Genomic DNA, 25,645 nt, shown 5'->3' with positions numbered 1-25,645 from the left:
ATCTGAGAGAGATATCAGACAACCTTAAGCGCTCAAATATCCGAGTCATGGGTATTCCAGAAGGGGAGGAAAATGGAGATTCCATTGAAAACATATTCAACAAAATAGTGGCAGAAAACTTCCCAGGTATAGGAAAAATCACAGATCTTCAGATCCAGGAAGCTCAACGATCTCCAAACGTATTCAACCAAGGGCTAGAAAGGAACTAAGACAGTGGGAGAAAGATGCAGCGTGGGTTGCAGAAGTGAACCCACACCGTCCCTGAAGGAGCTAAACATTTTTCAGTATTTTGAAATAAAGTCTTTACACATAGTACAAGAAGATGTTGGAAAGGGATAGGCAGAAAAATACTGGGAGAAAAATAGACATTCTGTTTTTGCCAACATCACCTATGTTAAATATAGGTAATGGCAAAAGAAATCATCTAGCTATTTGATAAAGAAGCACAATCTTTAAGTGTCCACAAAGAACAGATGTGGAAAAGGCACTGAAGTACTGTGGCGTTTGTCTAGGAGCTGTCTTAAGTTTGACAGTGTTTGATTAACAATCAAATAGTGAGATTTTTCTACCATTAGGAGAGGTGCTAATTTTAAAAGTGAAGGTGATGTAAGTCCACCTACAGAAATATTTAAAATAGAAAGTAAGGAAATAGATAGAATAAGGTGGAGAATTTTAGACATTCAGCTTTCAAGGGGGCCAAAGGATATGGAATGTATCTCATTGGCCTTTGCTAAATGAGACGGCATGTCCTTGGGGAGGGGGCACTGGAGCTAGAGACAGTGGCATGGCTTCCGGTCCAAACACAGACCTGAGGAGGGAAACAGCCTGTCCCCAGAAACAGCCTCTCAACTCTTCATCTGAATGACGGGGATAAGAAGTTGTCCTTTCTGTCTCACCATAACATCATGCTCATAGGCGGTGCACACTGGAAGACCACAAGCTGGCCATGAGGGATGACAAGGAGCGTGTGCAGTCTCAGGAAGTAGGCGAACAAAAGAAGCAACCCCAAGAGGTGGGAAGGACCATGAGTACACTTGTGCACCCAGCGGAGAAGAAAAACCTGTAATGCAACCAAGACAGGAGCAGGAGTGCGGGAATGGGGATGTTAGTGCTTTGGCTTCCACACAGTGAAAAGAAAGAAGGAAAGAGGAAGAAAAAGAAAATTGTGTTCCATTTATGAAGGAAGCAGCACTCTTTTCCACAGATCACAGGGTCTCAGTGAAGGACTGCTTTGTAAAGTATTTCAAAAGCTGCTCAGTAAAAAACTGCACACTAAGGACCTTGACTTCTAAATGCCGCCATCTTGTTTTCATATATTCTTTTCTCACTTAATTTTTATAAAAACTCTGTGATACAGTAGGCGGGGAAGATATTAGTATTACCATTTTACATATGAGAAAAACTAGTGTCAGAAAGTTGAAGTGCTCTGTCCTAAGTCACAAGGTAAGTGTCAAAACCAAAACTCATTAAACCCTCATGTAATTAATGGGTGCTCAGCCTCCATGTTCTAGAATATTGAATTCTAATTACGTAGAAAATAGTAAAACTGTCTGGGGGGGGTGGTGATATTCCTTGAGAACTCCCAGGAAGAGAGGTTTGCGCAGTACTACCTCAGGTGGAAATGACCTCCTACACCATCTCCCTGGTGGCACAAGCCTGGTGCAGGGCCCCTCCAGCAAGTCCAGCCCAGTGTGACGCGGCTGCACTCCTCATGTCTCTCTCTTAAAAACAAATAAACAAAAGCTAGTCTTGCTTCTTTCTCTACCTTAAAAGTGGGCTCCTCAAGCTTTCTCTTACCTGGCCCTCAGTAAAGACACTGGATTTTGGAGAAAACACCACAAACTCTACAGTAATTGGTCTTAGCAGTTTAAGAGATTTGAAGGCTTTCATTCTTCAAGAATATAAGAATGGCATTAAACTTGGGATAGAGATGCTGAGATTTGTTTAGGCTTCAAGTAAGCTAAGTAGAAATGTGAAGTAAAATCAAGAAGAGGTGGTCAAACAAAAATTACAGCACAACAGACAGGTATCTTAGAGCATTTTTCAAACCTCAGAATTCATGAAATTATGAGGAGCCTAATAAAAATGCAGATTCTCTGGCCCTCCTCCCAGACATTCTGTATCAAGTGTGGAGTGAGACCCGGAATGTGTGTTTTTAGTAAGCACTCTGGGTAATTCTAGTCCAAAGAGTCCGTAAGTCCTAATTTGAAAAACAGTCTTGGAACTTTTAAGGAGAAAGGCCAGTTAATTAGCAGGATTCATCACAGAGCCACTTCCTCAGTAAAAGAACAGAGAACAAAGTGTTGCAGATCAGCCCCTAGTACCCACGACTGATATACAAACGACTCAACAAGAGAATCAAATCCCAATATGCACGTGGCATAATAGAACTGCTGAAGAGAAAAAGCCCCTCTGGATCTGAGCACCTCTGGAAAAGCACCTCTTGCTTCCACAGGGGAGCAAGAAAAGTCAGCACAACTAAAATAAGGACATGTTTATGTCACTTTCTCAAAGGGCGAGAAAAAGGCAGTGGGAAGACCCTGAATTCCGAAGCCCAATCCTGACTCTGCCGTTTGTGGAGTGTGTGACAATCATTGCCTCTCTAGCTTCCAAACTTTAAAGAAAGGCTACAACCTTCTCAAGGGATGGTTGTCAAGAGTGAATGATTGTAACACACTTTAATAAAGCCTTCTCTAAATTATAACACATCAAACAAACAAAAACTAGTACAGTTATAAGAAGCTCAAAGTTACTTTCTTAAATACTGATTGCAAGATTTTTGTAAGCATCTTGCTGAAAAGTTGGCAAGAATGGTATACTAAGTGTCACAAAGCCCAGCAGCGTGCCAGGAAGAGGTGGCAAACAGCTGACTGGTGAAATCAGGAGAACTCAAAGAACATTCCAGGAGAATGTGGGAAAACATCCCTTTCTCCAATGATGGCAAAGGGTGAGGAGGAAAGAAGAGAAGGCTCAGTGCTCCAGTGTATAGTTTTATTTTATGCAAATTACCCCTAGTAAAGAGTAGGATTCTTGGCTCTACTTGGGCTAACGCCACAGCAGGACCCTAGCAACTTCTTCCTCAACTACTTCCCATGGAGATGACCTGGAACTTCTGCTCCACAAACACAGTTATCTTACAAAAAGAACTCGGGAGAAGATTTGGTGTGGCTTCTTCCAAGAGGATTGAGGCAGGAAAAGAACAGAACAGTGGCTTACATGTGTATCCAGGAATCTGGGGCTAAGCTTAGCTACTTTCCGGACAAGGAAAACTATGTGCCCCATGAACTTGTCTGTTTCTGAAGGGGGGTCATGGTGAGGGACAGAAGTGGCATTTCCTACTGTGGTTCATTTTGAAAAATGCCAATCCTGTCTCAGTTCAACAAGGAGACAAAGACACAGACCCAAACAGAGGAGGAGGGAGCCAATGCTGGCAGAGGCCAGCTGTGGCAGCAGCAGGGCCAGCCTGGCTAAGGGACAGGGAGAGAGCTAGCTGAGGTCTGGGAGACAGGTAGGAAAACCTGGAAACAGGTCAGCTAGAATTGCTGATTCCCTTCTGTATTCCCCACGTGCTACCTTCCACCCCCAGCTTGGTGCTTTTGTCGGAGCTTTTCTTAGTTCATATATATGGTCTCTTTAAAAGGGAAAAGGTGGGAAGGTAATTTGCTGTGTTAGGTCAAGAAAAAGCTTTTGAGCAGAGACCAGTTTTTTCTTTAATATCCTGCTGATCGAGGTGTCATACTCATTAATGGATGGATCCTTATATGTCATAAAAGAAAACCATCTGATCATCCTTTAGATCCACAAAGTACATGACTAGTACACTTATGCAACTGGCATTCCACGGATAGAGAATTAAAATGACAAGTGAGGATGTGTGTCCAGTAGGGCTCTTAAAAGGAAATATACCTCAAATGTGGGAAAAGTAGAGTCTAGCCTTAAAAAAGTATAGAGGCTATGCCTTAGTGCATGAAGTACAATTACAGAAAAACAGGGGATGAGCACAGAAAACATGAGCAGGTCACAGAGTGTAGATCAAGATCCAATCCCAAATGCATGATATGATAAAAATGAAGAATTCTTGCTGTCCACTTAGAGGAGAATATTACATAAAAAGAAACTGAGAAATGATAGTATAGTAATATGAAAAGAATTTGAACATTACTATGAGAAAGTGAAATATATTTTATTAAGCAGTCTTTTCTGAGGTCAATTTCCTTATGCATTGGCCATGTGGCTAATTAAAGTAAGCAGAGTAAAGTAAGCACCATTAAAGTAAGCAGAGCTAAATATAAGGAAAATAAAGATATTTTTAAGATGCTTCAGGAAATAGAAGAATGGAAGTCACGTGTAATGTTGTGCAGAACAAACTGAATTATAGCTAATAGGAAATTCTAAGGCAGGAAAAATAGCACATGGCCAAAAGAAGGGGCTGAGGAACAGGTGACAGATAGCAAGCTGACTGGCCTCTGAAATGCCACAGCAACAGGCTTTTCAAGTTAGCTGTCGAAGACTTGGAGCAGGGCTGGAGAAGGAATCTACCGCTATAAACAAAATGATGAATGAGGAGTTCTATTCAAAGCAAAGGGGAATGAGGAGAAAATAACTGTGTCCCTGGAATGGCAGAGACACTGAACCCTATTTATATGAAAAAAGAGTAAGTCAATTAATCAATAGGGAATATGTGGTGACAGGAAAACAATAAAATTTACTGCACTTCATTCTTCAGAAAATGGTATGTTAATATTAGCAGAAATTGGGTTGCTATAGTTGCACAGAAATTGTGAATATGCAAATGTAATGAGTACATAACTTAAACTGCTGTAAAGCTCAAATGTGATACTATATGTGAACCTGCCTGTTAAATGTCAAGTCCATGCTTCTGACAGGCAGAGTGGTTATTGAGGGCAATGGCCAGGTCCACGAACCTGTAGAGTTCACAGAGACATTTAATAGCTTTTTAAGCCAACCAGTCTTAATGATCTGTCCAGAAAATCGTAGCAAATATTGCTAACAAGAACTTGACTGACAGAATTGCTTGATTTGAATTGTGAGTATTTTTGAGTTACCTGTCTACCCTCTTGGGCAGATGTGCTAATAAGCAGAGGAGTGGTCACTGAAGCAGAAGGGAGGAGGAAAAGCAGAGGCCATGAATAATGTATCAACTGGAGCACTGGCATCAGGACAATTAATATCTGACTATATTGGCAAAGTGATTGAACCCTCCATAGTGGACAATACTTTGCCTTCATGTACCCAGCATTTAGTTATTGAAAGCACGATAATTAACCTATTTAGGAATGTGAATAAGTTACTGCTAGTAAGAAGTTTTAGGTCATTTGAGACTGTTGGAAGATAAAATTATGAGTTGTTGGTTAAAATGAAAAGGAAATAGTATATATACACAAGTACAGGAGGAAGAAGTTAGATTAAAAACAATGATTCACAGAAAGGACTTCAAAATGAACAAAGAGATAACTGATATTATAAATAAAGTAACTTTCCTAACTCCATAAACAATTAAGAGTGAGAACGAAGGGCAATATACTATATTAAGATTTATTTGCCTGTTTTTCTTTATAACTTTTTTTTTTTTTAAAGAAATGTGATAACTAAAAAATGCATGCAATTATTTTACATTCCTCCTGCATGGGAAGTTTAGAAATCTCCAAGGGGTGAGAAAGAGCTTAGGGGAAAAAAAAAAAAAAAAGCCTGTGGATCTGCAAATTCCATGTGAAGGTAACAAAAATAACAGTTTATTAACCAAAGTTGATTAAACTTTGGCTAAAAACTCATTAGCTATGTGTACTTTTCTGTATATATATCACACACCAATAAAAAGGTTTAAAAAAACCTCATCAGTTGAAATACAAATTAAACTGTCCTGAAAAGCAAAATGTTTTGACAGAGATTTCAGAATAGAGGACAAATAACAACAGCATAATGTTAATGGATAAGCACATTTTGTGAGCCCCACAGAATCCAGTAATGCTGGTGACAAGTCACCGGGACTAGAAAACTGAAAAATGAGTCCTTCTTGTGGTTACAAGCACTTTACCTCAAGGTGACATTAGCAAGAAATTACTGACTCTGAAAAAGCAGAAACAGCCCCTTCCAAAAACAAAATCTTATTTGTGGTTCACACCCATGATAATGATGGCTTTCTCACCCCAGTTCTTGCCATGAGAGTCTCTGGGCCCACCTGGGTATCTACCACACTGGGCCCTCAACAGAGCACTTGACTCAGCTCATGTGACAATTCCACTACCCCTCGTGGGCTGAGTAGAATTAAGTTTGTTTCTCCTGGTGTCATAAGGATTGAACTGCTCTGAGAATGAATCAATGTCCCTCATTCCCACTACAGAAATGCTGATATCCAGAGTTTAGGATGCTGGATACAAACAAAACATCAGAAAAATATAACTGAGCTGTAGACCACATTCACACCATCCAAATCTCATGGGAACTAAGATGGCAGGTATTAACCATTTAATCAGTCTTCTCTCTAACAACACTGCATATTTGGGGTGTGTTTCCCACTATAACCCAATTCCTGCAATGAATGTGAACTTTATCTTGGCTCTATTGATATGACCCGGAGTTCCATCTTTAGCTATAACAAACATGTGAAAAAGAAAAGTTGATTAGCATTTGTTAGTGCAGATATTATTCTAGTCTACATAAACACTTACCTCTTTGACACTATGTGTTACTGCCCATATTAGAAAAACTCTTGACATCACCTGGAAAGAAGTCAGGACAACAGAGGATGGAACAATTCCTGAAAGAAATTTTAGGATGGATAAATAAATGTATTGTACTAAGTTTCAACATAAAATAAATTTTCCAAAACATTCAAATTTCAATGTTTAGAACCAAAACAATCTTGAGCAACTGAAACTTATCTATCTTGCTATGCAGATGAAGTTTTTCAATGCAGTCAGTATTGAAAACTTCTTTCCTCTCTCAAAACAACAAATATCATTAATGGCACTAGTAAAGCACGGAATCTAGGTAACTTTCTTAAGCCTTTTAAAACCACTGATCAAGTACAGTGTTTTTTTACACTTTACATATAGAGAAAACAAAACCACTACCTAACCTTTAAAATTAGACATTGAAAGTTCATTTTATAATATGAGTTTCAAAACAAATAGGCAACAATGGATGGGAAATCAATCTACTTGTGCCTAATGAATGTTGGAAGCTCCTGGATATCAGACTTGATATATGTACTATCTAATGGTTAAGTTGGGTATATTTTATTATTTACTTTAATATTTTGCCCACAAGCATAGCAAAATCAAAGACTACTTTAAAAATCATTTCTTCTTACCTTGTTCATTACAAGCGTAGGTACGATTATCTTCCCATTGTCCTCAAGTCATAACACTGGCATCACCTTTAATTATTTTAGATAATTACCAAATTCTGCTAAATTTACACTTCTTTGGCTTATCCCTTCAATTCCTACAGCCATAACTGCTATCTAGAGACCAGCACCACCATTATATAGACTTCCTGCCTCCTTTAACTCATCTTAAACCCAGTGATAGCCATTATCTATAAACATTATTTCATCTTTGTCACTGTACACTGGCAAAGAACTGCTACTAAAATAAAATTTAGAAACAGAATCATGAGTATTCAGTCCAACAGACCCCTCCATTTCACTCTGGCCTTACTGATGCTAGCAACTAGACGTGCCCGCTTCCTGGACCTCTCAAGTTGCACATGGCCACTCCGCACCTGCCAGGAACCTCTCACCGCAGTCGCAGACCCTTCTTCCACTTTAAAACCAACCTCCTCTTCAACATGGTCACTGGACTATCCTAGACCAATGCTCATTCTTCCTAGCCCCCTACAACACATTCTCACTTCTGAACATTTATATAGTTGGACAAACGCCAAAAGACCATGTACAAATTAGATAGATCTACAATGACCTCTACAGATTTGGCTATGACAGGAAATCACTTTATATCTCATTATGAAAAAGAGACATTATATCCTGTTAGAATGGGTTTCCTAAAGAAAATTTGGGCTTTGAAGAGGAATGGCTTAGTTTTCAAAAGCAAGTAACATGAATATCAGGCACAATGCTTGGTATAATGAAAGAATAAAAGAAAAATATAAATATATGGACATATAGATCAATGGAATAGATTGAGAGTACAGATGTAAACTCTCATATTTATGGTCAATTGATTTTCAACCAGGGTGCCAAGACAATTCAATGCAAAAAATAATTGTCTTTTCAACAAATGATACTAGGACGACTGAATAGCCACATGCAAAAGAATGCAGATGAATCACTTCCTCACACCATATACAAAAATTAACTCAAAATGGATTAAAGACCTAAATGTAAGAGCCAAACTAGAAAACTCTTAGAAGAAAACATAGGTGTAAATTTTATGATCTTGGATTGGGCGATGGTTTATTAACCATGACACCAAAAGTAAAAGAAAAAATAAATTGGGCTTCGTCAAAATTAAGAACTTTTGTGCTTCAAAGGACGCCATCAAGAAAGTGAAGACAACCCATAGATAAGAGAAAATATTTACAATTCATATATGATAAGGGACTTATAGCCAAAATATATAAAGAACTCTTATAATTCAATAATAAGACAAAGAACTCAATTAAAAATGGGCAAAGAATTTGAATAGGCATTTTTCCAAAGATATACAAATGGCCAATAAGCACATGAAAAGATGTTCAACATCATTAATCATCAGGGAAATGCAAATCAAAACCGAAATGAGATATACTCACACCCACTAGGATGACTAATCAAAAAGACCAATAATAACAAATGTTGACAAGGATGTGGAGAAACTGGAACCTTCACATATTGCTGGTGGGACTGTAAAAAGGTAAAACAATCTGGCACTGTCTCAAAAGGCTAAATATAGAATTACCAAATGACTTAATAATTCCACTCCAAGGTGTATATGTGTGTATATCTCCAAAAGAAATAAAAATATATACCCCCACAAAAACTTGGACATACATGTTCATAGTGGTATTCATATTAGCCAAAAAGTGGAAACAGTGTCCAGCAGCAGCTGAATGAATAAATAAAAAGGTGGTAAATTTATAAAATGAAAGACTAGAGTAAAATAAAAGTAATTAATGATAAATTGAAAGAAATGACATACAGATACAAGCTACAATATTTATGAACCCTGAAAACATTATGCTAAGTGAAAGAAGCCAGTGACAAAATACCACATATCATACGATTCAATTTATACGAAATGTCCAGAATAGGCAAATAGAGCTGGAAAGATTAGTGGCAACCCAAGGCTGGGAGGTTTGGAGGGAAATGGAGAGTGACTGTTAATGGGTACAGGATTTCTTTTTGGGGTGATGAAAATGTTCTAAAATTGATTATGATAATGGTTGCACAACTCATTAAACACTCTAAGTGGGTGAGTTGTATGGCATGTAAATTATATCTGAATAAAGCTGTTATTAAAATAAATGTATGAGTGAAGTACAAAGCCTGGTTATATAATTATGTAATACAGCTAAAGGGGCTAATTAGTGAGTCAAACATTTAGTGAATACACTTAGCTAGATCATACTTCAAATGAGAAAAAATTAAAGGAAAAAAAGGACTGAGAAATAAAAGATTTCTTAAATGAGTTATCAAGCATTTGCTGTTTAAGGAAAGACCACCACTATTTCTAGCTGCTGCTTTTTTTTTTTTTTTTTTTTTTTTTTTTTAATTCAAAGAGCAGTTCATTGTATAAAAATACTTTTTCCCTTTCATTTCTGCTCTTTCTCCTTTGGACACTGAAGCAATGGGCTAGACTGCTAATTTTTCCAGCAATGCTCCAGGGTTGCTGCTGTACCTTGAAATCCATGATCAGACTCCTTGATTTGCAAGTTCAAAAACCTGATTTTCTCCCATTCACCAGCAAGAATCAGGCTCTGGGAGAACTGACACATACTAATCAAGACCATAGGAGACTAGGTAATAATACAAATTGTCAATTTATTCATTTGTAATAGAGGCACAGCCTACCTAATAAGTGAATGATGGGGATTTTAGAGAACTCATCCAGAAGTACTTTTTTCTGGTGCCAAAATCAGAATGGTCAGTAAGTGTGACTTTAAATAAAGGAATCTGGAAGGTCAGGGGGAAGAATCCGCAATTCAGCTGAATACAAGTTTATTAATTATCCTTTCTCTACTATAAAGCTCCCTTTTCTAGGGGATATGAATATTTATATTTGTCTTATTTTCAAAAATGCTAAGCAAAAATTATCATATTTTCTTAAAAACAAGTTTTAGTATACAAAAAGAATGATTTACTTTTTTGGTATACTGGTCTTCTAAACATATTTCTAAACACAGTTCAACTTCAATTGTTTTTATTCTTTGTATTTTGCTTTTCTCATTTTTTAAGAATTTTCTATCTTATATTCTTCAAAACATTTTAGATTGAGTCATGATATTCCTTTAAGTGAATATATTATATCTGTTTATCTATTCTCCTTCTGTGGAACATTTAAATTGCCTCCAATTTCTTGGTACTATAAATGAAGTAATGAAGTATTACAAATAACAGTTAAAATTTTTTGAGACTAGATCTTTTTTGAAAAAAAAAGATTATTTCCTTGGGATATTTTCCCAGAAGTAGAAGTACTAGGTCAAATGGTATGAATGTCCTTAAGTCTCTTGTAATATATTGCCAAATTGCTTCCCCCAAAATTTCTTATCAATTTATACTCCTACCAGCAATATGCAAGAGTGCCTGCTTTAGCACACCCTTGACAGTGAATTTAAATCTTAATAATTAGTGGGAAAAAAGCTGATTAATGCTTTCTAATTTGATGCAGATGCAGAGATGTTTCTAGCCTTGCCTGCATGTGCTCTGACATTCCCTATCCAGGGAACTTGCCTACTAAGGCACCTTAATTTCCCCCAAATGATGTCATTCATACCAACTCTCACTTAGTTTTTATAGTATATGCACCTACTCAACCAGTCACCCAGCAAACAGCGGTTCAGGCCCTAGCCTGACAGCACAATCTCAAAATGCCTACTCTCCTGGACCAGTCACAAGGCCAGCAGGAAGAAGGGCCTCTTACATAAGGAAGATCTTCCTTGGTTTCAAGGCAGACAAACAACAGAAAGCCACACAGATGGATCAGCTCTGAACAAAGCTGGCATTGCTGAGTATGGCTTACTGTTATTATCAGATAGATTTCATAAGAAACTGTCAAAAAATTATTACTTTGTTGTAGGAATGGTATACAGTAAAACGTCCACCAATACTCTTTATATAAAGCCCCAGGTGGGAAATTGTTTTAAAAATGTTTGCTCCTTTCCAATGATAAGAAATATACAACTCAGTCACCCCTTTCAATCTGGTAGCCAGAAAGCTTCAAGCCAAATCTGAAGCACGCTACATTATTAAACTTTGTGTATGAGTTACCACAAATCCTTGTGGAATGTGGAGTATAAAAGATAAGACAGACTAGATCCTTTTTCTTTTCTACACTTCTTAGAGTCAATCCCACTGTGCATTTCGATGCTATTGCCCCTTATTTGAATATAATGGCATAGTATGTTTTTTGTTGTTGATTACTCAAATTGGTTGTTTTCAGAGGACAGAGTCTGCAATCTTATCAGTAAAATCTCGCTAGATCAAAGTTCATTCAAAAAAATGTTTATTAGGCATCCATTATTTGTTATTTTATCCAACGAATATTTTTGGAGTACCTACATTGTGCCAGGTACTGTTCTCCATGCTGGGGTTACAACAGTGAACAAGACAATGTCCCCTCATTAGCTTACACTCTCAGGCTGATTTGCTTAAGGATAGCTCTTATTTTTAGGATTTTTTGCTGAAGGTGATAAGAGGTTACTAATCACTGGTAAACTGGAGAACAGCATGATCACATCTTGGTTTCAGAAAGAATCTCTGTCGGCAGTGCAAATCTTTGGCAAGGCAAGGTTATAACTTGAGAGATAATTACGGGAATTCATGTTTAAAGGGCAATGAACTTTTGAAGTAAAACACTGGCAGAGAGAAGAAACATAGCTATTTATGTGTATGTGAAGCAAAAGCTGTATAAAGGGGATCTGGCAATTGGTTGCTTGCTTCCCTAGAGTGCTCTGAGGACACCCCACATTCCTGAGTCCTGCAAAGCTGGGCAGCACTGGAAATGCTCCCTGCCCAGAGCAGCACGTGGATGAGCAGGATTAGTAGGGTTGGGAGACTGGCTACATATGACCAAGACCAGGTTGAAAGTTGAGAATAGGAAAGGTAAGGCAAGGTTGGGAGTAGTGTAGGATAGTGTTCAGACAGAACTGGAGGCCGCAACCAGGGAGAGAGCCAACCACCAAGGAATACATGAGTAGTGGAGGCCGGCCAAAGCACAGCAGGAGACATAAAATTGGTGCCAGAAATCAAACTAAACGTTAATAAGAGAAATCAGATTACAGAATATTCCTAATCAAATACCAAATATACTGAATCAAAAGTAATAACAAATAACAACAGTCACCAGCAGCAACCTAAAAGGAATGGGTACAACTTAATGTCACGTATATATATTTATTTTTAATGCCAATGTATTTTTTTTTTTTTGGTTGCTGGCTGGTACAGGGATCCAAACCCTTGATCTCGGTGTTCTAACCAACTGAGCTAACCGGTGAGCCCAATGCGATATATTTTAAAAAGTGCTAGCCAAGAAGAGAAAGAGATTATGGCACAAACCCTTGCTTGTCCTCTTCCCCATAAAGTGATATCAGTGAATCAACAAAATCCTCAGCATATTCACTAACAAGCCCAGATTTGGAGAGAAACACACATTTCTTACTGAAGAGTGACAGAGATGGAGATGGAAAAGTGATGGTGAAGTGTGGAGGTGACTGGTGGGTGCCAGCCTCTTCAGTGTTAAGCCTCTCAGGCCCCACTGTGCTGGGGGACGAATCCACAGTTCCCTGTAGGAGCAGAATACACTTCCTACAGGGTGAAGAATCCCGAGACAGGGTGAGTAAACAGATTGCAGAACAGAAAGAAGAGCCTGTGTGTTTTTAATAAATAACTCATTCATGTTGTTTAAAATTCAAAAAGTATAAAAAGACATACAAGAAAAAGCCTCCCTCCCAATCCATCCTACTACCACCCAGGCCCCTTTCCCACAAGCAAGCAATTATTAATTTTTTATCTATCATTCCAGAGATATATTTTAGGTATACAAAGCAAATAAGCAGGCGAATGTATAAAGCTATATTTATACACATTCTTTTTTCCAATTCTTTACATAATGGCAGGATTTTATACACGTTGTTCTATACCCCGCTTTTCTTCCCTTAAAATACATTCTAAAGATCTTTCTAATCAATACATAAATTTTAATTACTGAGGCTTTATAATATTTTAACATCTATACACTCTCTTAAGCTCTACTCCTGCGTCCTCAGGGTATAGAAAAATGTATAAAACAGAAAAATTCCAGTCCTTAAACTGTAGCTCAGAGGGAAAAACAATCTTATCTTAAATATTATGAAAATGCAGTCAGGGAGAATTTGGTAATACCTACATCAGAGCAACTAAAATTGCTGCTAACACTTTAGCAAGATAAAAAGGCATGGCAACAAAATACAAGAAGAAAAAAGAAATAATAGAGCATGCACTGCATCTAGGGGAAAAAGTCAAAGATTAAAGCAACCAAAAGGAAGACAATTATGGAAGACACAGACAACCCAACATAAAGATAATTGTTATTCCCAAAGTACAAAACCCAGTAAATGGAACAGAAAAAGTATTCAAGGGTATAACCCAAGAAATTTTCCTGAAAAGTAAAAACTAAATCTGTGCTGAAACAATATACTGTATTCTAAACAGGAACAACTGATGGTGAATGACCAAAACTGAGAAATTTCTTGGTTACAAAAATAATATTTCAGGGAACTAGACCAAAAAAAGTCACCTACAAAGTGATAAGAAAATCAGCCCGGCTTCAGACTTCTCCACAGCAACATCGATGTCAATGTCAGAGGACAATGAAGCAACACTTACAAAGGTCTGAGGGAAAGAAAGTTCGTTGTACCCACCCAAGATGTGTGACAAGGCAAAAGGCAGATATCACTAAAATGAAGGGACTTGGCACATGATGCCTACGTGACCTTCCTGAGGAAAACATGCTGTCAGAAATTGAGCTGAACAAGAGATAAATAACAACGAAGAACTCAGGAATGAGAAGTCCTTGTAAAAGGGCCCACGGTGGGCACTGAATCCATTCAAATATAACACTAAGACCGAACAATTATAGTAATTACAGTCATAGAATATAGTGTAAATGCTCATGAACCACAAAAATATAAAAATGAGAGTCAGGGAAGAAGAGATGGAAGGAAGGATGATAATACTAATTTTCTTAACAGAATGAAGAGGTATTGCCTAAATATCCTTAGTTAAGAGGCACTGCCTAAAACTGAAACATAATTTTAATCTAAAATTTTCATAATCTTTCTCTTAATGGGATCTTTTAGTAAATAATCTCTCTCTCATGGTAAAAAAAAAAAGTCTTATAATTTCTTTAAATTTTTTTGATAAACTGCATGTATTTAATGAAAAATACCATGTATTTTTCATAACAGTATAAGCTATCTATCTTGATTCCTCCACCCATCTACTTTCTCTTCCTTATATTAATATATATGTGAAGAGAATGCTTTCTAGAATGATGTTTAACAAACATTAGTTTTACTGGTAGAATTTAGAATTATTTTGTTTTATTTTGAGGCTAACTGGTATGAGAATATGAACCCATGACCTTGGAGATATAAGGCTGCACTGCACTCTAACCAACTGAGCTAACTGGCCAGCCTTAGAATGAGTTTAAACTTTATTCTTAGTCCTTTTCCACATTGCCTGAACTACTTTTGAAGAACATGAATTACATTTTTTAAAATTAAAAAGCCATTATTCTTAACAAGATATTAAACATTTAGTATAGTACTAGCAAAAAGATAATTCTGGAATTGAACCAATTCCAATCTTACACAGGAATTTTCTTAAATACTTTTTCTAAGAGTACTCGTGTAAGCTAACCTCAGGGAAACAGAAAATATTTCTGACCAAAGTGAAGAGAAGGGTGGAAGTATAAGACAGGAGACTGCACATTCTAACACGACGAGACTCAAGGAAGAAGACAGCTGGCTTTTTCAAATGAAAGACTGACAGAAGGGCAGTTCTCTTTTCTTTTTTTTCAGAACACAGAAAACTACCCATGCCTTTTGAGGTTGCAGTACCTGACCACCTCCAGAAAGCAAATTTCAATATATTTTACATAACCAAGCTCATGTTATGAGCTCTGACAAAAGAAATTTGTCTTAGACTGAAATCATAGCAAAATTATGGTATTTATATGATAAGCTCTATGGATTTATTTGAGGTTGGCATTTCTAAAATAATACAGTTTAGTAAAAGGGCATTAAATTTTCTTTGTGCTAAAGGAGTAGTGTTATTACCAAGTGCATTCATGCTTAATTTTTATGAAATTGAAATGAATATAAAAGGAGACACAAGAAATCAAATACAATGATATTTCACATGTCATCATTGATAAGAAATGTGCAGTTAGAATTAAATCTTTTCCTTTTAAGTGACAAAACTTTAAATACAGAGATGGTTTCAAACTAGGGCATGCATACCCTAAAGATGTATAGCAGGGTCCAATCCATTGACATCCTACCAGCAGTCAACTTACTCAGACTCAACTGTATGAACCCAACCAAAAGAAAATGAAACAGAAACATAATAGCATGAGCAACTCCACACATAATACCCAAATGTTGGTATTATGTTGAAACCACCATACTCACATTTTGCAAATGGGCACAGTCCTTTGGCAATTCAATCTGGCAATATTTTTAAGAGTTAAAAAAAAAAGTTCATATTCTCTGAATTAGAAATTACATGCGAACATGTATGCTAAAGGCATAAACCAAAGACTAAAAAGTGTATAGATCAACAGAGATATTGACTGAAAAATTACTTGCAATATTTTAAAAATGAGAACCTAAATATTCTACACTAAGAGACATGATGATACATCTAATTCAATGAGATACGGTTGGCCCTCAGTATCCTGCATCTGCAGATTCAACCAACTATGGATGGAAAATATTTGGATTTAAAAAAATAAAAAAATTAAGAATAGCAATACGACAAGAAGAAATAATACAAATAAAAAAATGCAGTAAGAGGTTACTTCAGAAAGTTCATGGAAAAACAGAATTGAAAGATAATGACTCTTTCTGTGACCTTTTGGAAGTACGCTTGTATAAATACTATTTACAAAACATTTACATTGTATCAGGTATTATAAGTAGTCTAGAGATGATTTAAAGTATACAGGAAGATGTCTGTAGGTTACATGGAAATACTTCGTCATTTTATAATACTTCGTCATTTTTGAGCATTGGTGAATTTTAGTATCCTGGGAGGGAGGGGGTGGTTCTGGAACCACTCCACTGTAGATAACAAAAAATTACTGTATTTTGTAGTAATTTGGATGTATGAGTGAATACAAGATGAGCCTGAAACATCTTGTCATACCAGAAAGCAGAAAATTATTAATGATGACTAGGGTCCTTTCAAGAAGGACTCAAGCTCTGGCTGGTTAGCTCACTTGATTAGAGCACAGTGCTGGTAACACCAAGGTCAAGGGTTCAGATCCCTGTACCAGCCAGCCACAAAAAAAAACCAAAAAAACACCCCAAACACAAAGGACTCAGAAGATAATGTGAAGATGTTCCCACTGGCCAAAGATGGGCCAATTTGAGCAACAAAAAGAATAGTTACAACGAACTGAATCACATCAAATATGTTAAAATCCATGAGTTCATGATGATAAATGAAAAAATAAAACCTTCATTATCCCTTTGACATGCTCTGATTTTTGTTTGGGGGGGAAGGAGTGAGAGTGTGGGGTGTACGTCAGTATCAGTACCTGCCTGAGTTAGGAAAATTACATTCCTGGTTCTGTATGAAGAAATGGATGTATAAAGCAACATGAAACACTAGCTCTCATTTCATTTTAAATTACAGACCATGTTAATTGTTCTCAGAACTGGATATTTTTCCTCCCTTAAAATTGGAACAGTTTTTTTCTTTTGGATTTAATGAAGTATTGCTAGCTGAAGCCTGTTTGACATGGTGAGAGAGATGTCAGACTGATGAGAGCTGTTGCTGCCTGACTGAAAACCAAACAAACCCTGAACCTTTACAAAGAACAATAAAACATATTTTACATGGAAAAAAAAAACCCACAAACTTTCACTGACCTTCTTTAGAGGATTCTGGGAAACCAACATACTATTAATGAAAACTGGTAAATCAAGGAAAAGAATCAAGGTCTATATATATATATATATATATAGTTATGTCACAAGAAAGGAAGGAAAGTAGTTAGCTCTGGGGCAGGGGGAAGGACACTGGATGGCTGGAGAACTGGGATGGGAGAGATACACTTTCCACTGTATACCCTTTTTTTTTTTTTTTTTTTTTTTTTTTTAATGGCCTTGGACCACAGGCTTCCAGACATATTGCCTTTTATTTTTATTTTTATTTTTTTTTTGTCCTTTTCGTGACCGGCACTCAGCCAGTGAGTGAGCCGGCCAGTCCTATATAGGATCCGAACCCGCGGCGGGAGCGTCGCAGCGCTCCCAGCGCCGCACTCTACCAAGTGCGCCACGGGCTCGGCCCCACTGTATACCCTTTTATATCTTTTGAATTTTGTACCATGTGAATAAATTACCTATTGAAAAAATGAACTCATTTAAGTATACTATAAAGATTTTGTAACAAATGGAAAAATGATTTTATTAAAGGAAAAAACCCTCAGAATTCAAATGATAGCCATTCTAATTGTAACAATGCAGATACTGCATATGCATATATACCAGGTCTGGAAGGAAACACGGAGAAATAAAACTGTTGATTAGAATTGTAGAATGCAGGGACATCTTTTTTCTTTTCTATTATTTATAATGTTATTTGTCCAATAAATAATGTTGAAGTGACATCTAATGGGAAAACATAGTATTTTCATTCTCTCTGTTATCCACACTTGTAGGAAAAGCCTAGCCATTTGAACCTTGAGCCCACAGTCAAGGCACCAAGAACCATTTAGGGGTAATGACTCAAACTGTAGGAAAGAGATCCAGGAAGGACAAAAGAAAGGGTCTACTGAGGGCTGTTCACACCATAGATGTTAAAAATACAAATGACTCTGCCTAGTTCTGTTTCCCCATCCCTGTACTAATACAGGGGTGGTGGCAGTGGTGGAATTCACTGAGTAGGAGGCCAGCAGAACATGGAAAGAGCCTGTCGACAGCACATAAAAGACACACACTGAAAACACTGCTTGCAGGAGTGAAGCTTGTCAAAGTACTGCAGAGGCTGGTAAAGTGAAGAGAAGAGAAAGAGCAATTATAACCTGAACCTAACAATTCCTCGGCTAAATTTAACTAGAGAGGTGGAATATATCTGCAGCTCAAAAACGATAGGCACATGAATGTTCAGGTACAAAAAGACCCAACCCACACAGAACTTTAAATGGTCATTGTAAAAAAAACAAACCTCCATATCAATCATCTGCTATTATTCTGATAATATTTCAATTGTGATTCCCCCAAAATAAATAAATGGCCTCTGGGAGGAATAAGGAAATCCTAGGCTCAGATAGTACAGAGCAAAACTTTTATTTCTTATTACAAGATAAGTCAAAATCAGTAAGAATTTATTAATGTCAAACTTTTTCAGAATTGCTACTTTAAAAATGTTCAGCTATGAGTAATGAAAATCAAATAGTAACTTTTATTTACTTTTTTAAGGTTGAAATGGAATTACCTATCCAAAGTTTTCCAAATTTTTATGTCAAGAGGTATTTCAGCTAATATACTTATTTACATTGAATTATGCTCACAAATAATTCCAAAAGTTATTTCCTAAATTCCTAATATACATTATTCTAAAGTACAAATATTTTATATATATAGAAATGTAACAATAATTATTTCTGGGCAATAAAATCAATGGTCACTTTTCCTTCTTTATGTCTTTCAGTATTAGCTGACTTTTTTTTTTTTTACAATGTATATGTAAATAAAGAAATAAAGTCTTTTCACTAAAAAAGAAAATTACCAAAACTTGATTTAATAGTCACTATTCTGCAAATTCTGTAAAAAATCAACATTGGTACAATTGCCATCGAAACAATGTGTACTTGTTTTCACACACAACTGACTGAAAATCACTCTAGCAAAAAAAAAAAAAGAAAGAAAAAATTGTGTATGAGGTCATTACTGAGATTTATGACCATTTGTATTACCCAGGGGTAAACCAATCTATGTTTCTGTTTCTCAATTCCAACTTTAAAAATAAAAAGTAGATCAATAATTCACATCAAGTACTGTAATATCACTATATTCTATTGCCAAGTGTATGGACTCATGGACTGCTCTACTGGACTTCAGCAAGCATCCAAACCCTTTGTGGCAGACACTAGAAGTTGCTTACCTACTGTGCAATCTCCCTCTCTTCCTCCCTAACAGAACACCAATCTTTTTTGGGATAGCAATGTACCCTGCTAAAACACTAGTTTTCTTGGAATCCCTTGCAGCTCCAGGAAGCCATACGGCACAGTTCTGACCAATGCTGAGTTTCTGGAAAGCCTTGCTTGTGCAGCCACCTGGAATGTGAACATGACACCACATAACTCATCACAGACATCTTGTAACTAAGGAAGTCACATACTAAGGATGGTAGGGCAAAAATACAGACTTCTTGTTGTATCGGAAAAATAAATCCCTTACTTGGTTAAAGCTACAGAAATCAGAATTTTGGCATGTATAGCCAAATGCAACCCTACTTATCCTTTTACAATTGAGAAAATGAACCCAAAATGTGAAGGAAATTTGGCTGGACTTAAGAGGTCAAACGAACTATATCAGAGTGCAGTATATATTTTTTTTTTTGGCGGCTGGCCATTATGGGGATTTGAACCCTTGACCTCGGTGTTATCAACACCATGCTCTCCCAAGTGAGCTAACTGGCCAGCGCCCAGGTAACTCTTTTAAGAAGAAGCTATTTCAATTATACTTTCCAGCATAAAAAAAATAATCAAATCAACGAGAAAGAAGATGGTTGAAATTTGGTGTAATAATTTCTTCTGGGGAACAATTTTCTGAATCATCTATAAAACAGAGTTCATATCTTAAAAAAAACCAAACAATATTTTATGTCCAAATAATTTTAAAAATCTGCTTTCTTTTGCAATTTTGACATGTGGTATTCATGAGCATCTTTTAAAAACATCTTTCTGGGGCCAAGAATGTGGCAACTCAATGCCAGGTCAAGATCTACCAGACTTAAATACAGTCTTTAGTAAACATATTTAGCTATTATAGGTAGTTGCCCTTTAACAAATCACTTTCCTCTAAAAGGGTTAGAATTGTGAATTACCCCCTTTCCCCACACAGATTATTTTAAGGAAAAACTTTCCACCCATAAATACTATGCTCTACTTCCAGGTTAGAATTTCAGAGCGGAACAGGATACACTTTCCTTAAGGTGGGTTGACACGCAGCTAAAAGCCCTCGCAAAGGTAGAATTCTCACCAAGTCATCAGCTCACTTGGCTCCTACCATGTATTCCTAAAGGATTGTCCAAGATGACCAGAAACTCTGTATTAAGTGGTATCTGTTAGACCAACCTCTACTTTAAATTATACAGAAATAAAGGGGAAAACAAGTTGGGATATATTGTTGCTCAAACTACAATAATAATAATAATAATAATACTAAAAGTGAACATCTACTAAGAGCATTCTTTTTTTTTTTTTTTTTTTGTCGTTTTTTCGTGACCGGCACTCAGCCAGTGAGTGCACCGGTCAGTGCTATATAGGATCCGAACCTGCGGCGGGAGCGTCGCCGCGCTGCCAGCGCACCACTCTACCAAGTGTGCCACGGGCTCGGCCCAACTAAGAGCATTCTAAAAAAAAAAAAAAAAAGGAGCATTCTATGCATCAGTCTCAGTTCTACATCCTTATAGAACTTTTATTAACTAACTTACTTGTATTAACTAATTTACTTCTCAGACACACCTATGAAGTAGGTACTATTACTTTACTCACTATATACATGAGGGAACTGAGATCCAGAGAAGGTAAGTCACTCACACTTACTAAATCACACAATAAATAAGCAGTAGAACCAGAATCACACCCAGGCAGTCTAGCTTCAGAGTCCATGCTCTTAACTACTAAGCTGTACTATCTTCAGCCACAGGAAGGGAAAAATATCAGGCAAAACCACCCTGTGGTGGTGATAAAATATGCTCACAAATTCTTTGATACTGTTGTCTTCTAGAGGTAGAGCCTAATTCTCCCCTTGAGTGTGGTGTGCTCCTAGTAACTTGCTTCCAACAAGTAGAAAACAGTAGAAGTAATGGTGTGTGACTCTAAAGACTAGATCACAAAAGGCACTGCAGCTTCCTCCTCATCCTCTCTTGGATCACTCACTCTGGGAGGAGTCAACTGCCATGTCATGAGGGACATTCCTGCAGCACTACATGGAAAGGTCCAAGTGGTGAGGAACCAAGACCCTCTTGCCAACAGCCACCCTCCAGTTCCAGGCCAGTCTTCAGATGCCTGCAGCTCTAGCCAGCTCTGTGACTAAACTGTATGAGAAATGGAGACAGAACCACCCAACTAGGCTGCTCCTGAATTCCTGACCCACAGAAACTGTGAGACGGCAAATATTTGTTTTTTTAAGCCACTCAGTTTTGGGGGTAATTTTTAATGTATCAATAAATAACTACTACTACTACTACTACTACAAAAAGATTACTACAGAATGTTTCATCAGAACCATATTTTCAATATCAAATCATATTTAGGCAAGCTATAAATCATGTAATTACTTAATGATTTTGTGTGTCTGTTCAATCTCTGGAAGCAATAACCATTTTGATCACTGCAGAAGGGTGGAACAACATATCCCTTATGTCCCTTCAAAAGCATAATGAATTGAACTAATTAATTTCTGAAATTCTACCCTACTTACTTTATCAAAAATTAAACAAGGAGTACAAAAAGGTTGAAAGATTATTCCTACCTTAAATTATCACATACCCTTTGCTTTTTTTCTTTTCTTATAAGTCAAAAAGGAAACAATATATTCTACCTCCAAAAATCTACAAGAACAAGTTGTCTATTTGATTCCTGACAGTCTATTCAAGGTGCTAATCTGCCATTATTTATAGACCCTTGATTCCTTTCTGAGCAGCTGTCATTAATAGAACAACTTAGGAGTTCAAAACACTCTTTATTCAACTCAATTGCCTCCTGGAGTTATTAGTCATGCTTCCTAAGGCTACAGCTGTTATAAAAGCTAACAATGAACCATGTCTCAAGAAGGCTGTGAAGAGGAGCCACCATTAAAAACACCAAGAGGGGGGCCGGCCCTGTGGCGCACTCGGGAGAGTGCAGCGCTTGGGAGCGCAGCGGCGCTCCCGCCCCGGGTTCGGATCCTATGTAGCAATGGCCGGTGCACTAGCTGGCTGAGCGCAGTGCGGGCGACACCACACCAAGGGTTGCGGTCCCCTTACCGGTCACAAAAAGACAAAAAAAAAAAAAAAAAAAAAAAAACCACCAAGAGGGCTGGCCGACCAGTTAACTCACTTGGTTAGAGTGTGGTATTGGTAACACCAAGGTCAAGGATTCAGATCCCCAAACTGGCCAGCTGCCAAAAAACACCAAGAGTAGCTATTGCTCACTGATTGATATTCCTTCATAATAATCGTAATAATCATAATAATCTTCATTCCCGATTATTTAGGTATCTTTTATCAGGCTTGAAGCTTTCTGGGGTGTTTCCTGCCCAAAAGTTAGAACTATTAGTGATCTTCAAGGTGCTCCAGAACTGTCATTTGGGAACGCCACGTATGCTCAAAAGACAAACATGGACCTAGCTCTCAATGTAGACGGGAAAGGGAGAAAGCAGTGAATGTTTTCGCCCACCCCATTCTCTCCTGCTCCAGACTTTAGAAATAGGCAGCTTCAAGCCATCCCATCTGAACTCAAATTTCCTGAATGAAGAGCAGGGCATGACCAAGACCAGTACCTGGGCAGTGAGGACAGAGCAGAGTCTGAGAAGAGGGAATGCAGAGGATCAACTGAGGAAGCAAGTGGGAAAAGAGAAATGGAGCAAATGAGCAAAAAGAAGAGGCCAGAAAAACACAGAACAGAAAGGAAAGGCCAGATGGAAGAGAAAAGGGTAGAGTTATTTTAGAGTAGGGCATGAGAGCAAAAAGGGTTTTAAAAAAGAATGAAAACATGCAGAGGCAGAGAAATAATGTTTCCTGAAGGGAAAGGGTAGAGAGAGAAGCAGTGGGCAAATGGTGAAAAAGGCAAAGATTAGCCCCCAGGCTTCTGATTAGGAACTGGTAGAAACTGGTAGTGCCACAACAGACTCAGAGAGTAGGAGAAACAGCAGGTCCAGAGTGAAATGATGCATGAGGTTCTGTACATGTTGAGTGTGTGGTGTTGCCAAGTGGACATGTCCAAGTGGGTAGCTGGGATGGAAACGCAGGAGAAGTGAGTATGTGAGAGCCACTGAAGCCCCAGAGCAGGAAGGTGAGGTCACACATGGAGACTGCATATGGGAAGAAAAAGAAAATTAAGGGCCAAAGTCTAGGGAGCACCAACATTTGATAGACACAGGGAAAAAGAAGAGCCCAAGAAAGAATCTCGGGACAGGTGCAGGTGGCCCCAAGCACAGAATGAGAGCTGGGGAAGAGATCAGTGTGGGTAGAAGAGTGAATGGACTCCCCTTGAGGGGCAGCAAGGGGAGTGCTGTCCTCAGGGAGAGTCAGGTTTCAGTGAAGGTAAGAAAGCTGAGAAAGTATTCTGTGAAGACAGAGGTGAGTTTTTTTATGATAGAAAAGGGTTCCAAAAAGCACTGTGACCTCCCCTTCTGTGCTCCTATACCTCCTTGAACTTGTCCTTTGGTCAAAACATTTGTCACATTGTCTCTCTGTGTTTCACATCTGTCTCCTGGATCAAGAGCAGGCCTAGGTCTGGCTGATTTTTGTATCCTTAGTGCTTCATCAGTGCAGTGCCTACACCCAGCAGCAGCTCAATAAATGCTTGTAGGTTTTCTGGAGGGCAACTCTAGAAGTATGCATTAGTAGAAGCCTTAAAACAATACTACCTCTGACCTATTTCTAGGAATTTATCAATAGGGACTGATCACAGCTGTGCAAAAATTTAGCTCCAGGTATAGTTATGATTTACATATTCAACAAACAGAGCGCCTATTGGAAATCACAATACTGCACTGTAAACATGGTTATTAAAATAAATAAAAAATATAAAATCAAGGTGTTAGCAGGAAAAGAAAAAAAATCACAAAACATCTGTATAACTGAATACTAGATATCCTCTGAAAATCTACACAGATCAACAATAACAAATAAAACCATGCAAAACCCACACCTTAGCACAACTAAAAGGTATAGACTACCACAGGCTCAAATCATCTGTAAGTAAAAAAATAACCCTCAAATTCCAGAACAAATCCATTGAGCTCCCACTGCAAAACTTTGTAGAAAGTGAGGAGAATTTGTAAAAATGGCATGGAAGAAGAGCAGAGCAGAGGACCTATATGTGAATTAAAATCTTCTGGAAAGAGAAGGCCTACCCTAAGTACAAAATTACTGAAAAATCACCTTATCAACTGGAGCACTAACTTCAGCACTTAGTCTATGGGACTCCACTAGCAATATAAAAAAGGCATTGCATCTGGGGAAGAAATGGGTAAAAAGGAAGGAAGAGGGGCCCTTTAGTGACTGGATGATGAGGGAGAAAAGAGGCAGGAAGAAATTTAGTATCTTGCATTACAAAGGAGAGCTAAAAGAATGATGGATACACAATCCCTACCCCCTCCTCAAACAAAAAGCCATGCCTTGAAGAGACTACACTTCATTACATGTGCAGATAACAGTGTTTTCAAACTAGAAGTTTTGTAAACTAACCCAAACTTCCAACCCTGTCCGCAAAATGAAAAGAAAAGCAATTTACAACTATACAAAACTACTACTAGAAGGACACAGAAAGAGGATCAAAACATTTCAATAAATATGTCCTCCAAAAAACAGTCACCAGGGAAACCTTAAGATAACATTCCAAAGTGAACTAAATATCCTTAAATAGGAATTTGGGATATATAAAAATATTTTAAATCACAAGTTCAAAAACTGAGAATAGAAATGGACAAAAAGCAGATAGTAGTAAAATAAAAACTGATTGAACTCAGTAAAGAAATGGAAGGAAAAAGACAAAATTCTATCTGAAATGAAGACTATATTTCAAGGTTTCCAAAGAACAGATTCAAATGAAAGCTTAATAAAGGACATTGAAGAATGAAAGTAAAATAATCAAAAGAATGAAAACAGGATAAAGAAGTAAAAGACATCAGAGAGAAAGTAGCTGAAAGAGAATGCAGGCAAGAAAGATGCAACATATATATATTCAGAGCCCCTGAAAAAGAAAAACGGAATAATAAAATAGAACCAAAATTCAAAAGTATAATCTAGTAACACTTTCCGGAA

The 25,645-nt window shown here is 37.5% G+C and overlaps 1 protein-coding gene across 1 annotated transcript in view; it reads right to left on the bottom strand.

Moving 5' to 3' along the window:
- HACD2 (3-hydroxyacyl-CoA dehydratase 2) overlaps positions 1-25,645 on the bottom strand; it is a 91,383-nt gene that overhangs the window by 27,386 nt on the left and 38,352 nt on the right. Inside the window, exon 4 of the mRNA XM_063099908.1 lies at positions 6,690-6,778. Within this exon, the coding sequence (XP_062955978.1) occupies positions 6,690-6,778 (89 nt within the window). The remainder of the gene's footprint in view (positions 1-6,689; positions 6,779-25,645) is intronic.

The sequence above is a fragment of the Cynocephalus volans genome, chromosome 1 (assembly GCF_027409185.1).
Source record: "Cynocephalus volans isolate mCynVol1 chromosome 1, mCynVol1.pri, whole genome shotgun sequence".
NCBI classification, from domain to species: domain Eukaryota; kingdom Metazoa; phylum Chordata; class Mammalia; order Dermoptera; family Cynocephalidae; genus Cynocephalus; species Cynocephalus volans.
The sequence above is the reverse complement of the archived record's forward strand: the minus strand, read 5'-3'. Positions and strand labels throughout refer to the sequence as shown.